Genomic DNA, 14,599 nt, shown 5'->3' on the forward strand with positions numbered 1-14,599 from the left:
CCTGCTCCAGCAGCTTTGCTTCAGGGGATTGTAAAATCATTAAGGTTGGAAAACACCTCCAAGGTCATCGAGTCCAACCTTCGACCAAACCCCCCACCATGCCCACTGAAGTTCCCATCTAAAAAAGCATGAAGTCATGAAAGGGATGGCTCTAAGATGGAAATTTTTGGGGTTTTTTTGGGGGGGGCAAATCTCTCTGTAGCACTAAGGTGACTTTAGGAATTTATGGCTTGGGACCATAGAGACTAAAGCCTCATCCTGTTCAAGCTGGAGAGCATTTCTCACTGGAATTGAAAGGGACTAAATTAACCTTTCTATATTTAATGTTTTCAGAGTTTCTTGTCAGAGCCTCAGATAATATAAACTTGATTAGAAATTGCATCTCATTGTAACAGTGAAAATTACCATGCAGTCCAAAATCATAGAATGGCTTGGGTGGGAAGGGACCTTAAACCTCATCTCAGTCCACTTCCCTGTTATTTCATTAGACCAGGTTGCTCAGAGCCCCATCCAGCCTGGCCTGGAACACTTCCAGGTGTGGGTCAGCCACAGCTTCTCTGGGCAACCTGTGCCAGGGCCTCCCCACCCTCACAGGGAAGAATTTCTTCCATGTATCTGATCTAAATTCAGTTTAAGGCCGTTACCTCTTGTTCTGTCACTCCATGCCCTTGTGAAAAGTCTCTCCAGGGAAAAAAAACATATTTGTGTGTCCTCATTTGTTTCCTCCATCACTGCTGAACTTGGATGATTAAGTACATCTCAGAATGAGCAACGTGAGCCCGTGATTTTTACCCAAATTCTCTCGTACCACCACGGGCCTCGTTGCTGTGCCACTGGCAACATCCCTAAGTTGGTGTCTCCCCCCCAGGTAGCTGTCCTGACCCTCCAGATGTGTATAACGCTGTTAAAGCCCGACTTGCTGGCAATCTGTTCCCTGTGGACACTGTGATCACCTATGAGTGCCTGGAGGGCCACCAGTTCAGCGCGGGAGAAACCACGCGGGACATCCACTGTCAGCCGAACTTCACGTGGGATGGAATCCCCCCACCGTGTGAAAGTAAGTGTTTGTCCCTTTGGCTCGCCTGGGAGCTGCCAGAATTACTGCTGAGTGAAGGAACTGCACGTGGAGAGTGAGGTGGGGGAAAGGGGGATGCTCCAGAGGCCCAGCTTGGCGCTGCGCTCGTCTTTGCTGTGACTCTTGATTTATTCTGATTTATTCCCCGGCTGCAGAGTTTTCTTTGCTTTATTCACCAACTCTGCTTTCTAGTCCCTTGAACCTCTGGAAAAAGCTGTTGTGGTGTTGAGAATCCCTTGTTCCATCCAGCAGGGAGGCTGCATGGCAAACATTCCATCCCCCAGGATGGCCCAGGGGTGGTCTGGGGGCAGATTTAATGTCGTGATGTGTCTCTGTCCTACAAAGCATTCTTCCTTCTGCTCACAATGAACCTGCTGTCACCCAGTTGGCTTTGCCGTGGTTTCACACTTGCTAACCTGTGGCATTTCTCAGGAATTCCTTGCCCAGATCCACACATCCCAAACAGAAAGTACACATGGTACGAGAGGGACCATTACGTGTATGGAAACACACTGGAAGTTACGTGCAAAGATGGGTTTGCCTTCAAAGGTCGTGGCAGCAGCGTCACACTTCGGTGTATGAGTGATGGCAGATGGGATCCAGAGCCACCGGAGTGCGTTCCAGGTGGGACAGAGTTTGTGAAACGTGTTGATTTGAGGACTGCTTATTTTTTGACTGCAAGATTTGGGTTACTCTGTACGGTGTAGTTTGTCTACTGACATTCCCAGAAAAATCTACCTGTGGCCTCAGATGGTGATGGTAGAAGCCAAAGAGAATTTTGCTCCACTGCCACGTGTCCCCAGATCTGGTTGTCCTGTGTTAATTTGGAATATACAGGCAGCAAAAGGTCCAGGTCATTAAATTGCCTGGGAATTGCCTTGGAAAAAGTACAAGGTTTTGGCAGAGCTGAGCTTGTGTCTGGGGAGTTGGGGGGTGAAGGGCTGCGGGTTGGAAGCTTCTAGAGGGTTGGGAGGTCTCTGGGAAGCCTGGCAGACATTCACCCGGCTGGAAGGGGATGTGGTTTGTGTTTTGGGATGGTTTGCTGACACGAGGCTTGGGAGCAGCAGATGTTCTCAATGCGTTTCCCCTCTCAGAAGAAAACTCAACAGCCTAAATACCTCACCCTGCTCCAACTCCTAACCCAGCAGTGGGGCACCACAGCAGCACCCACGAGCCCAAAAGCTCAGGGAAACCTTGCCAGGAGGAAAGGTTTGCTCCACCTCCCATGCACTAGAGCATGGATGATTCCTTGTCCTGGCCTTCAGGGTTACAGAGGAAGCACTGAGACCTGTATTTGGATGAGAGTCATCTTTTGTCCAGGGTTCATATTTCATGGTAACTCTTCTCCATAGAAGTCCTTCCTGGAAATACATGATGTCCTTTATTTCCCGCTGTTTCTAGAACCTCGGTGCCCAAAGCCAGACATTCTTCATGGAGTAGAGGTTCATAAAAGCAAAAGTGACTACACAGTGGGGACCCAAGTGCAGCTGACTTGTGATGAGGGCTTTTCCCTCTGGGGCCCGGACTCGACCGAGTGTCAGGCTGATGCAACCTGGGCTCCTACCTTGCCCTTTTGTGACAAAGGTACGTGGGACACACAGATGAGAAGAATTCCCGTGCTCTGGTGTTAGAAACAGGCATCAGTAGGTGATCTCCCCTCAGCTCCTGGGGAACAGGGTGCTGATCACCAGCTCATGGGCTGAGCCAGGTGTTCTCTCCCGGGAGATGGAATCACTGAATAATTAAGGTTGAAAAAGACCTTCAAGAACATCAAGTCCAGCCTTCAACTGAATCCCACCATGACCCCCAGTGCCACATCCACATGTTTTTTGAACACTTCCAGGGGTGGTGAGTCCGCCACTGGAAAAATCCCAATATTTCCTAATATAGATGTGACCCAGGTAGGAGCTGAGGGAGAAGTGAGAGCCTTGAGCTGGTGTAAGAAGCCAGGCAGCAACTTCTTGTGAATTTGCCTGACAGCAAACATGAAGCGAACTCTGTACTGATTTCTCAGAAGCGACTTTTGAGTCTCACCTGAATATGATAATTGCACATTTCTTTTCTTATCAATTCCCTTTATTCCACAGCCTGTGGCCCCCCTCCAAAAATCTCCAGTGGGCAGCACGATGGCATGGGTAAGAAGTTCTACTACGGGGCCAGCGTGACCTACACCTGCCCAAAGGGTCTGTCCCTCATCGGGGATGAAACCATCTACTGCACCTCTGATGATGGGGAGAACCTGACGTGGAGTGGACCTGCCCCAGAGTGCAGGGGTGAGTGAGTGGTTCCTCCTCTATGGATCTCCAGGACCTGGCTAAGCCCCAGCTCCATAACTTGCCCAGCTCCAGGAGCTCCAAACCCCGAGTGCATTAACCAGTGCAGCTCCTGTGCCAACACCTCGACACCAGCAGCTGTTCACTGACACCTCAGGGTCTCCTTCAGCAGGCAGCTGAGGGTCAGTTGTGGCATTTGAGTACAGAGCTGCTGCAGAGAGCATCAGGAGGAGCAGCTCTGCCCTGCCTGTCCCTGGGCAAGGGCAGCAGCCAGACCCCACTCCCAGCTCCGCTCTCTCCCCACAGTGGTTCGGTGCCCCAAGCCCGTGGTCGAGAGGGGAAGGATGACCCCCCAGAGGTTCACCTTTCCCTATGGGGTGGTGCTGCAGTTCTCCTGTGATGAAGGCTTTGGACTGAGTGGTGCTGCAGAGACTCAGTGCCAGGCTGATGGCAGCTGGCACCCTCCTGTGCCCACCTGCCAGCCAGGTGAGTTCCAGCCCGGGGGTGCTGCTCTGTTGTATCACCAGCGATGGGTGGGACCTGCAGAGCGTTTTCTCCTCCCTCTCCTCCCATGACATTATTCTTTGACTTGCATTTCCCTTTCAGTTCGGTGTTACAGACCCCCGTGGGACCAGGAGTTAGTGTTGCAGCGGAACAAATTGTGGTATGAGGTGAATGAAACTCTGTCCTTCTCCTGCAAACGTAATGGACGGTCAGGGCTGCCTTCAAAAACCACCTGCTCAGCTAATGGCACCTGGGTACCACCTCTCACGTGTGTAAGTACCACCAACCTGCCCAGGTTTTCCTGTATTTTGTCCCATTTATAGTCTGGAATAGCCTTGGTCCAACTTCATGAAGGTGGTTGCTTTGTCACCCCACGGTGGAATCTCACACTGTCTTTGTTTTGGTTCTTTTAAAGAAAAAACGTGAGACCTGTGAGAAGATTCTTCAAAATAAAGCAGCTTTCGAGTGTGGAATTCCTCTGTCAGAACTGAAAACCCTGCTGGAAGTCCAGAAACTCTACCTGGAGATCCAGAAACTTGAAAGGGAGCTAGAAATCAGAGCATACAGCTGACTGGTGTCACTGGTATTGTAGCAACTGTCCTCTGCGTGTTCAGTAGTGATGCTGACTGAGGATTTTTTATGACTTTGTAGTTTGTGCTAATACTTAAGTAGCCAAAACAGAATTTAGCAATCGGCCACAGAACAGATTTGGTCACGTGAGGAGTCAAAGTGACTTCTGACTCATTCTGTAAGAGCTCAGGGGGTTAAGTTTGTACATCACTTCATACCTTTGAAAGCTTTATATCTGTTTGCTGCACTTGGCAATGCACAGTTAGAAAGCAACTGAGTGGAAAGTAAATTGTTGTGTGGTACAAACAGGCATGGGAGTCACCAACCCTCACTCACCTCACAGCTGCTGCACCTCTTCAGCCCAGTATAGCCCAGTGCTGCCCAGTTTATCCACTATGTATTCACTCACCACTTCACTGCATTGTTAGTTTGCTTGTGACCAAGAGAACTTCAAAGCCTGCCTTATAGCAAAACTAAAATTCCAGGTTTTCTTCCCGAGCAGGACGGATGGATCCGAGGGCACGGCAGTGCCACATCTCTGGGTGTGCACCAAGAGCAAAAGAAAGTGTAAAGGAAAAAAAAAAAGGCTGTTTTTTTTTTTTCTGCAACATCCAGTAGAGGGGAAGTGCTGTGTAGATCGTGTGTCTTGTGATGGGACCCAGGACTTCTTCACCACGAGGTTATAATAAAACTGCAATTGCAATGACAGCTCTGTCTGGCTTTTAATAATTCTGTTCTATCTATAGTAAAGCAAAGTATTTAATATATATTGAATATATATAATAGCTATATATAGTATATAAAGTGCATATAATAAATATGGCTTGATAGGCATGGAGGGTGCTGTTCTCTGGGTGTGGGGGGTGTTTGCAGAGCAGCCTGCCCCTGGGTAAATGTGCTTCAGGGGTGAGGCCAGGATGCTGCAGGGTGGTTCCAGCTGTAAAATACCTTTATTCCCTCTTTTCCCCCCAGGGAAGAGGGCAGAGCAGCTTTCCCTCCCATGGCACAACCTTTCTGGAGAGCTCAGGGAGGGCAGCCCTGGCTGTGGGTAGGTCAGAAGGGCTGGGGAGGGGGTGGTGTCAGCGTGGCTTGCCTGGCTTGACCCCAGCTTCCCACAGTTGCTTCCCCTTCCCCGTGGGGCTGTCAGCAGGGACAGGATTTCTCCTTCCCACGGCGCTGGTCTGGCAGCTCCTCACACCATGCCAGGGCTCCTCTGCCCCCCTGGGCAGCTCCTGGCACTGCTGGTGCTTCTGCTGCAGCCGACTGGGAGCCTCGGTGAGTGTTTTCCACCCTTCTTTTCTTTGCTTCTGTGGCTCAGCTTTGCTTAGAGGGCTTTGGGAGGACCTTTCAGCACCTAAAGGGCTCCAGGAAAGCCGGAGAGGGACTTTTCACAAGGCACAGAGTGATAGGACGGGGGGAAATGGCCTTAAGGTGAAGGAGGGAAGGTGTAGATGGGATATGTGGAAGAAATTGTTCCCTGTGAGGGTGGGGAGGCCCTGGCACAGGTTGCCCAGAGAAGCTGTGGCTGGAAGTGTCCAAAGCCAGCTTGGATGGGGCTTGGAGCAACCTGGGCTAGTGGAAGGTGTCCCTGCCCGTGGCAGGGGGGTGGGATGAGATGGGCTTTAAGGTCCCTTCCAAGCCAGACCAGTCTGTAATCCTGTGATTGATTCTATGATACCAAGGCTGATGCCTCACCCTCAGGCAGCCCATAGCTGTGCTAAAGGCAGCTGGTGCATTGTCAGGCATCCCACAGGCTGACCTCAAAACAGAAGTGCAGGTCTGCAGAGTAATAAATGTCTCTAGGAAGGGGAATAATTTGCAGCTTCTGCCTGGAAGTTGATGGTTCTTTTAAAGAGGTCCTTTGAGAAACTTCTCGAGTGTGCACAACCCAGCCCAGAACCTCCCTGCTCCAAGGAAACGGCAGAAATGGTGTTTGATTGTGTGGAAAGGAAACCCCACACATTTTGAGTCCTATAGGTGGCTGCTCAAGATGCTGATTAACCCCTAAACCCTCTGCCTCAACTGCTGCGTTCATTAAACTGCTTTGCCCTGTCTCGCCACAGGGAGCTGCAGTGACAGCCGATCCCTGTTAGTGCTGTGCTGAAAAGCCCTTTATTTTATTATTTTTTTTTTGTGATCCACAGAGGTCCAGTGTCCCATCCCTCATATTTCAAATGGTCAGCTGAAACCTGCAGAGAACTTCACCTCTGGCAGCACAGCCACGCTCGAGTGCGACCCCGGCTACACGGCCCTGGGTGCCACCACGGTGCGGTGCCTGGCCAGTGGCAGGTGGTACCCACGGGTGCCAGCCTGCACCCCAGGTACACACCCCCCTCTCTCCTCGCCTTTACCAGGTGTAATTACCTGCTTGTGTTTCGCTAAAAGCACGAGCAGTGCTCGCAGGAGGGGGTTGGAGGGTGGGCAGTGCCATGAGCCACACTTGGTGGTGCTGGGTGGCAGGACCCTCTCTGCTCTGCAGGGCTGTCCCTTACTGCAGGGCACACCAAGGGTTCAGTGTCTTGCCCACAACAGTCTGTGAGAATAGAGATCCTCATTAAGTTCACGTCCTTTGGTGAATTGTCCCCGTTATTTTCCCCCCTCAGTTCACCCCATGCCCCCCTGCAGCAGGGCCGCTGCTGTCCCTCGCTTCTTCCTGGGGTTTCCACCAAGGCAGGGCTCAGCTTCATGCCACTGGGGCCCTGGGGGAGACCTCCCAGCTCTGAGGGTCCCTGTTGTCCCCTGCTCTGTCACCAGGTCAGTGTTCCAGCCCTCCTGCTGTCGACCACGCCGACCTAAACCATCGACACGAGTTTCTAGTCGGGACCACCCTGATCTACTCCTGCAGACACGGGTTCACTTTGATCCCTGGAGCGTCTCCAACAACTACTTGTCTTAACAATTTCACGTGGTCTGCAGTCCCAAAGCTTTGCCAGAGTAAGTACAACGTTTCCTTTTGCTTTGCCAACAAAGCATCGGTTTAATAACATCGTTTTCAAAACACCCACTGGTGCTGCTGTGCCAGTGGGACTTCACTGAGCAGCTTTGGCTCTCACTTGTTATAATTTTGCTGTTCAAAGGGTGGCGTGGCTGGAAAGGAATAGCTGCAGCTCCTGCTGGTTATTTGGCTGTTCAAACAATGGTGCAGTTAGTGACACGCCATCCCCTCAACCACAATTTAAAGCTAATCACGGGGCTCAGGTCGCTCTGCCTTCCAAGAGAAGGGGTTGTTATTGCATAATTACCATCCCTGAGCATGCCAGGTCTGATTAGAGGCATCTGGGTCAGCAAACCACCACTGAGGGACCACCCCCCCCGTGTAAATGTCTGCTTTCTGATGCTGGTGTTCCTCAGAGGTGCAGTGTCCCACCCCGGTTATCCCCCACGGGAGAGAGATCAGCGCCAGGAAAAGCGAGTACACCTTTGGGCACCAGGCAGAATTCCACTGTGACCATGGCTACGTGCTGAAGGGCAGCCAGAGGACCCAGTGCTCGTCTGAGGGGACGTGGAGACCCCCCATCCCATACTGTGACAGGGGTAAGTGGGAATTGCATCCCAAGGGGAGGAGCAGCAGGGAGAAAACCTCGTGACCTGAGCACGGCTTCTCAGAGAAAGGTGTTAGGAGTAGGGGCCCAAGGCACAGTGTTAAAGGACTGTAAAGTTTTCATGCTCTGTCAAAGCTCTAATTAATGAAGTGCACTGATTGGTGTGACCTGCAGCCATCTCTCAGAGCGCTGTTCAAGGTGTTCTTGACACTCACCATTCCCTGGCCCCCTTCATGAGCAGGATCACTTCTCGTGGAAAAGAGGAGGGGATAAGGGAAGGTTGGCTGAAGGGGGGGAATGGGGATATGTGCTGTGTACTGGGGCCATGCTGATGGGTTACCTGGGGCAGTCTGGGAGCACTGGTAGAGCCAGAGGCAAAGCTGGCATGAAGCCAGGAGGACTTTAAGGAGGGGCAACATTTAGAATGAACATGAAGAACTCACTTCTGTTATTTTGCTACCTTCTGTCTCCCTGATGGAATGAAGAAATTCTTCATTTCTTCCTTTATTCTCTCATAGTCTGTGATCCCCCTCCCAAAATCACCAATGGGCAGCACTCTGCCTTGGGGACTAAGCAGTTCCCATATGGCTTTGAAGTCAAGTACACGTGTATGGAGGGTCTGTCCCTCATCGGGGACGAATCCATCTACTGCACCTCTGATGATGGGGAGAACCTGACGTGGAGTGGACCTGCCCCGGAGTGCAGGGGTGAGTGAGTGGTTTCTCCTGTATGGGACCAGGCTGAAGGCAGGACCTGGGTGCTACACTCAGCACAATGGGGTTAAAAGTGAGCCTGGAGATCCTCCTTCCTTCACAGGCTCGACAGCTCCAGGGTGGGGATGATCCACCTGGAAATGAGACGCTCTGGTTCTCTGACACGGGGCAGGCAGGAGGAGCAGCTCTGCCCTGCCTGACCTGTCCCCTGCTGTCCCTGGGCAAGGGCAGCAGCCAGACCCCACTCCCAGCTCTGCTCTCTCCCCACAGTGGTTCGGTGCCCCAAGCCCGTGGTCGAGAGGGGAAGGATGACCCCCCAGAGGTTCACCTTTCCCTATGGGGTGGTGCTGCGGTTCTCCTGTGATGAAGGCTTTGGACTGAGTGGTGCTCCAGAGAGTCAGTGCCAGGCTGATGGCAGCTGGCACCCTCCTGTGCCCACCTGCCAGCCAGGTGAGTTCCAGCCGGGAGCTGAGCCCGTGGCTCCTGTCGCAGAGCAGGGAGCTCAGGGTGCAGCACTTCACAGCTGTGTCCATCCTCAGGGCTCTCTGAGAACCTTCCCCTCCTTGCAGAAGAAACAAACTTCCCAAAGCTGGTGTCTACCAGGCAGTGGTTGAGTTTTTCTTGACAGCCATGTAGAAAGGAGGCTCTAAGACAGGCTGGGACTCCACTGACTTCCCCTTCAGAGTGCACGTTCCTACTGCCAAATATCCATCTGCAGACTCTGCCCGGGGGTGCCTGAACAGAGACATTGCCACAAAAAAGCAAATTAGTGACAAATTCCTGACATCTCTGAGGGACTTCTCTGACCTTCACCCTCCCCTCTTAAAGGACCTGGGGAAGTATTTTTGCTTCAACGTTTGGTTTCACAGCTCCATAAATTTAAGTTCCTCTGCACTGGCTCAGCCTTCACAAGCTTCATAGGTTTTTTCCTGCCCCCATAACACTGAGCTGCCTTCTGCTGTGGGTTTTCCTTCCAGTTCTGTGTCCACAACCACGGGTGGCCTATGGAAGGCTGCAAAGCCCTTTGGATGATAAAACGTGGTACCAGATCAACGAGACTGTTACTTTGGGATGTGCCCCTGGGTACCAGTTTTCAGATGATGGGAACATGTCTTTAGAAGACTCCTGGACAGCCACGTGCTTGCCTGATGGCAACTGGACACCACTGCCCAAGTGTGTAAGTACCATAGAACCACAGAGTGGTTTGGGTTGGAAGGGCCCTTAAAGATCATCCTATTCCAATGCCCTGTCATGGACAGGGACACCTTCCACTAGCCCAGGTTGCTCAGAGCCCCATGGTCTGGCTGAGTGCCTGGGTGGATGCTCCCTGACATCTAATAAGAAAAATAACTGCTTAAACTTCTCAAAAGGTTTGTCTTCCTGCTATGGATGAGGGATGAAGTGTTGGGGCTGTGCTGGGACAGGTCAGCCTCGGAGCTGAGGGGTGGGTGGCTCTCCATCTGCTGCAGAGCAACCTTATAAGCTTGTTTTCTGGGTTTTGTTTTACTTTTTAACAGAAGAAAGAAGATGATGCTGATGTATGTGAAGAGGTTCACTACATTAAATCAGCCTTTGAGTGCGGGCTGCCTGTAGCAGAAGTGAAAGCTCTGCTGGAAATCCAAAAACTGTTTCTGGAGATTAAAAAACTAGAGGTGGAACTAGAAGAGTAGAGCAAAACTGGAGTCCTGTAATGCACTGTAACAACCACGTTTCCTTCGGTGAACACAGACTTTGTGCAGTCACAGTATCTACAAAAAGGCTCTGGATGATTTTATGGTTTGTTTTTGCACACCCAGAGCCAGAAAAATTATCACCAACGCACGGGCGGTTGCTTTTATCGTGCTAGATGCCAGAGCAGGGAGTGGTTTTCACTCTTTCCTTTAAATCTGACAAGCTTGATTTGCTCTTTAATTAATACCTTGTTTCATGTTTTATATTAGGCAGCATAGCAAGAAATTAAATTGAGCTTCTTTAAGTCGCTGTGTTAACTGTGATAAGCTGAGATAAGGGGGAGTGAAGTCTGCAGAAGCTGAGATGAGTGTCCAGAGGTTGTCCCTGAAGGTGCTTCTGCTGGAATCTTCTGGCTGTGGTTTGTGTACACGCTGCACCCTCTGCATTAGGGGTGCTAGAAATAGTGGTGAAGCAAGTGTTCAACTGCATGATTTCCTGTTAATCCAGCTGATTTCTCTTCAGCCAGTTGAGGGCAGTTTGTAAGGACATGTTATCTTATCCCTGGACTTAAAACAGGCAACAGGTTTCTGGCCTTGTGCTGGTGTCATCTTTCACATCCCTATTTCTGGCACGTGAATGCTAAGAATAGATGTGATAAGTTCAAGTGCAGAGAATTAGGCAGCAGAGGTTGTTCCTGTTCCTCAATAAATGGTGATCAGTTTGTGTCTGTCAGTGTTTCAGTGGTTACCCCTTCCCTGTGGGATTGCAACAAAGGTGGGGGTGTATCCATGGAGGGGAGAGGTGTCTTGTAATCTGTCGTGTTGGCCGTAAATTGGGCAGATTTCCAGCGTGGTCCAATGGTCCTGGGTCAGTCCTGGGGTGCTTGGGGAGCTACAGTGGGCTCAGCACAGCCCTGAGTCCTGGCAGCTGGATCAGCCCAGGCTCGGTGGGAGAAGGAGGAGCATTTACCTCCTGCACAGGTGATTTGCAGCAGTGCATCACTGCCAGATGTACACCTTTAGAATTTACTAAAATGAAAGCAAAACACACAAAGGGAGAGATGGTGCCTCCCATCTTTGCACACAGAGATGCTTTGGGGATGCATCACCACACCCAGGTGAGGAGATCTGCAGTGAGAGGAGCTCCCAGACCTGCTCCCAGCTCTCCCTGACCAGGAGATGAGCAGGGCTGCACCCTCCCTGTGTGACACCTCCCCCCTGAGCTCACGTGGGACTGTGGTGTCTTCCTGTGCAGGGCTTGACACCCATAAATGTGAATAAAAACTGGGTGGCACATCCTGCGTGTATCTGTTTGGGCAGTCCTGGCTGATGTCAGATGGGATCTGTCAGAGGGTTAATCAGGACACAGATGCAGTTGCTCACACCCGTTCCTCATTGCAAATGAGTCAGGCAACGGAGAAAAAAATAGCAAACAAAAAGGAAAATGTTTTTTATTTGCTTCACTAACTCTGCTCATGGGAGATTTGTATTGCATTACCTGCCAGCAAATGAATGAGTAGGTATTTTCCTACCCTGGACACAGCTTTGGGCTGGGAGGTGTCTCTTCTGCTCTAAGAGCATGTGGTTTGGTAAAACTGTGCTAGTCAGTGCTCACTGCCAGTCTCAGGACAAATAAAGGGGTTGAGTTATTCCCCCATCCCTCATGGTGGAGCAGGAAGACCAGGAGGCTCAAGCCTGCTGGATGACAGCTGTCCCCCACCCTGGCTGCTCCCCGTGTCCCTGACAGACAGTTTCCCTCTGTGGGTGTTCTGGAAAGGTTTCCACTGCTCCTGAGGCTTGGTGGAGTCTGCTGCAGTGCATCTCCTCCTCCCAGCTTTGGAAACAGCCCCTGGAGCCAACGGTGCTCGACGGAGGAGCTCAGGAATTGCTGCAATGAAGTCTGGAGGAGCAGGGCTGGGCAGGCACCCAGGCACCCCGAGCTGTGGGACACCCACCAGGGCACAGGGGCTGCTCCTGGCCTGGCTGGGGCTCCTCAGCTTGCCTGTGGCTCGTGGTGAGTATGGGGCCATGGGGTGCATGGGGAGGACCAGAGAAACCTGCCTGGATCCCATCTTGCTGCTCAGGGGCTGGGGTGGGTGATGCCACCACCCCCAAGCTGAGGACCCAGTGTTTGACGCTCTCACAGCCCTGCCTGGTGCCTTTGCCCACAGGGGGGACCCTGGGTCATCCCAACCACCCCCCTGGGATGCTCACTGGGGCCGGGGAAGGGGCCAGGGAATGGGATTCTCACCCCAGGAGGTCTTCTCCTGCCACAGGTGACTGTGGTCCCCCACCTGCCATGACCTACTCCAGACCATCCAGCGACGAGCACTCCAGCAGCTTCCCCGTGGGATCCAGAGTGACCTACACGTGCATCGAGGGCGCCCTCAAAATCCCTGGAATGCCAGACATGGTGGAGTGCCTGCCTGGCAACCTCTGGTCCAAGCTGCCCGAGCCCTGTGGCCGTAAATATCTCCTCCCTCTGAAACACAGCTCCTCTCTCTCTCTTGGCTTGAAATTCCTGCCCCTTCCAGGGGCTGCTCTTGTGCTGTCCCTGGCAAGGGACAAACCTTCTTCCCTTCCCTGCTGCTCCTGGGGGTGCTGGTGGCTGCAGGGGCTGTGCCTCTGGGAGAGGGATCAGTTGGAGGGGGGCTGGGTGCTCGTGTGCTGCCCCACAGCACATTCCTGAGGCTCCTGATGTCCCACTAACACTGTCCCCTGAGCACTTAATGCCTCTCCACCCACGCTTTGGTGCATTCAACAGCTCAGCAGGCCTGGCAAGGAAACAGGATTAACCTGCAGTGAGCTCAAGGAGCTTTCCAGCAGTGCTGCAGCGAGGGCACCCCTGTGATCCCAAGGTTTATTTGGCCAGCGAGGGCACCCCTGTGATCCCAAGGTTTATTTGGCCAGTGAGGGCACCCCTGTGATCCCAAGGTTTATTTGGCCAGTGAGGGCACCCCTGTGATCCCAAGGTTTATTTTGCATGCTTCTGGTGGGCAGCTCTTTCAGGTCAGCTCTCCTTGGCTGCCAGGGAGCTGCACTACCCCGACCAGGCTGAGGTTTGCTGCCCTGTCCAAGGAGGATGAGGTGATGAACTTCTTCCCTGTGGGCACCAACGTGACCTATGTTTGCCGTCCTGGCTACGAGAACACCTCGCAAAGCTCCCCCACCAGCACCTGCCTGGAGAACCTGACGTGGTCAGAAGCTGCTGAGCTGTGCAGGAGTGAGTATCCCAAAAAGCAGCCTTGTAGTTCAGAGCAGGTTGAGTGTCCGCTCCCAACCTGCATCCCAAAATGCAACCAGGTCATCCTCATCCCAACAGCTCCATTAATACAACATGAGGTGGATATTCCTTGACATTTCTATTTAAAACTGAACAGCAGAAGCAGCAGAAGTATCAGTAATGTTCCTTTTTTTTTCCTGCTGGCATAAACAAATATGGTTTGATTTTCACGTTAGGAAATGTTTGGTTGGACTTGATGATCTTAGAGGTCTTTTCCAACCTTAATGAATTTATGATCCCAAAGATGTTTGCATTGGGCACGTGCACAGGACAAAGCCTAACTCACTGTTCTAGTGAACTTCAAAATGAAAACAAGGTGTGTTTCTTGGTGAAATCCAGGGAATATTAGGACTGAGGAGGTGACAGCAATATTTTTCCTGTCTCTGATCCAGCCTTTTTTGTTTCCTCATCCCCCTGTACCCTGGTCTGTCCCCCCAGGAAGGTCCTGTGGTGCCCTGGCAGCGCTGCCTGGGGGGAGGATGGTGCCCCTCACAGACCTGCAGTTTGGTGCCAGAGTGGACGTGTTCTGTGAGGATGGGTGAGTGATGGGGCACTGCCCACACCAGTGCTGATGCTGGGATACAGCTCTGGAATGAGACACAGCTGGAGGGAAGGGACCAGGGTCTGATTTGTGGCTGCCTTTTCCTTCAAGTGCCCAGCCAGAGGAAGTTTAACTGCCCCAGGGCAGGGTGTCCATCCTGACAGAGCCATTTGTAATGTCAGTTTATAAATACAGACTCCAAAACAAGCTACTTAAAACATTTCAGCTTAAGTTATTTGTGATGTATTGAAAAAAAAAGGGGGTTGTGGTGGAACTTTTAAAATCCAGTTATGCTCAGCTGGGAGGCTGCAGTGAAGCACAATTTCCATCACTCAGGGAGCTGACTCATGGCTGCTGCCTGCTTTCAATCAGGGCCCATGAACACTGGACTGACCTGAAAAATCCAGCTCTTGCCACTCCAGCCAGTA

The 14,599-nt window shown here is 51.9% G+C and overlaps 1 protein-coding gene across 1 annotated transcript in view; it reads left to right on the plus strand.

The window, feature by feature from the left end:
• Window positions 1-14,599, plus strand: part of CR1 (complement C3b/C4b receptor 1 (Knops blood group)) — a 49,237-nt gene that overhangs the window by 4,574 nt on the left and 30,064 nt on the right. Inside the window, exons 8-26 of the mRNA XM_051808515.1 lie at window positions 869-1,057; window positions 1,508-1,699; window positions 2,477-2,659; window positions 3,163-3,348; window positions 3,655-3,834; window positions 3,955-4,124; window positions 4,268-4,418; window positions 5,395-5,402; window positions 5,475-5,697; window positions 6,567-6,743; window positions 7,177-7,356; window positions 7,774-7,956; window positions 8,483-8,671; window positions 8,948-9,127; window positions 9,655-9,854; window positions 10,195-10,345; window positions 12,624-12,812; window positions 13,379-13,570; window positions 14,069-14,168. Coding sequence (XP_051664475.1) covers window positions 869-1,057; window positions 1,508-1,699; window positions 2,477-2,659; window positions 3,163-3,348; window positions 3,655-3,834; window positions 3,955-4,124; window positions 4,268-4,418; window positions 5,395-5,402; window positions 5,475-5,697; window positions 6,567-6,743; window positions 7,177-7,356; window positions 7,774-7,956; window positions 8,483-8,671; window positions 8,948-9,127; window positions 9,655-9,854; window positions 10,195-10,345; window positions 12,624-12,812; window positions 13,379-13,570; window positions 14,069-14,168 — 3,223 coding nt within the window. The remainder of the gene's footprint in view (window positions 1-868; window positions 1,058-1,507; window positions 1,700-2,476; window positions 2,660-3,162; window positions 3,349-3,654; window positions 3,835-3,954; window positions 4,125-4,267; window positions 4,419-5,394; window positions 5,403-5,474; window positions 5,698-6,566; window positions 6,744-7,176; window positions 7,357-7,773; window positions 7,957-8,482; window positions 8,672-8,947; window positions 9,128-9,654; window positions 9,855-10,194; window positions 10,346-12,623; window positions 12,813-13,378; window positions 13,571-14,068; window positions 14,169-14,599) is intronic.

The sequence above is a fragment of the Manacus candei genome, unplaced genomic scaffold, assembly GCF_025592945.1.
Source record: "Manacus candei isolate 608988 ecotype Guabito, Panama unplaced genomic scaffold, ASM2559294v1 h1tg000073l, whole genome shotgun sequence".
In the NCBI taxonomy this organism is placed as follows: Eukaryota; Metazoa; Chordata; class Aves; order Passeriformes; family Pipridae; genus Manacus; species Manacus candei.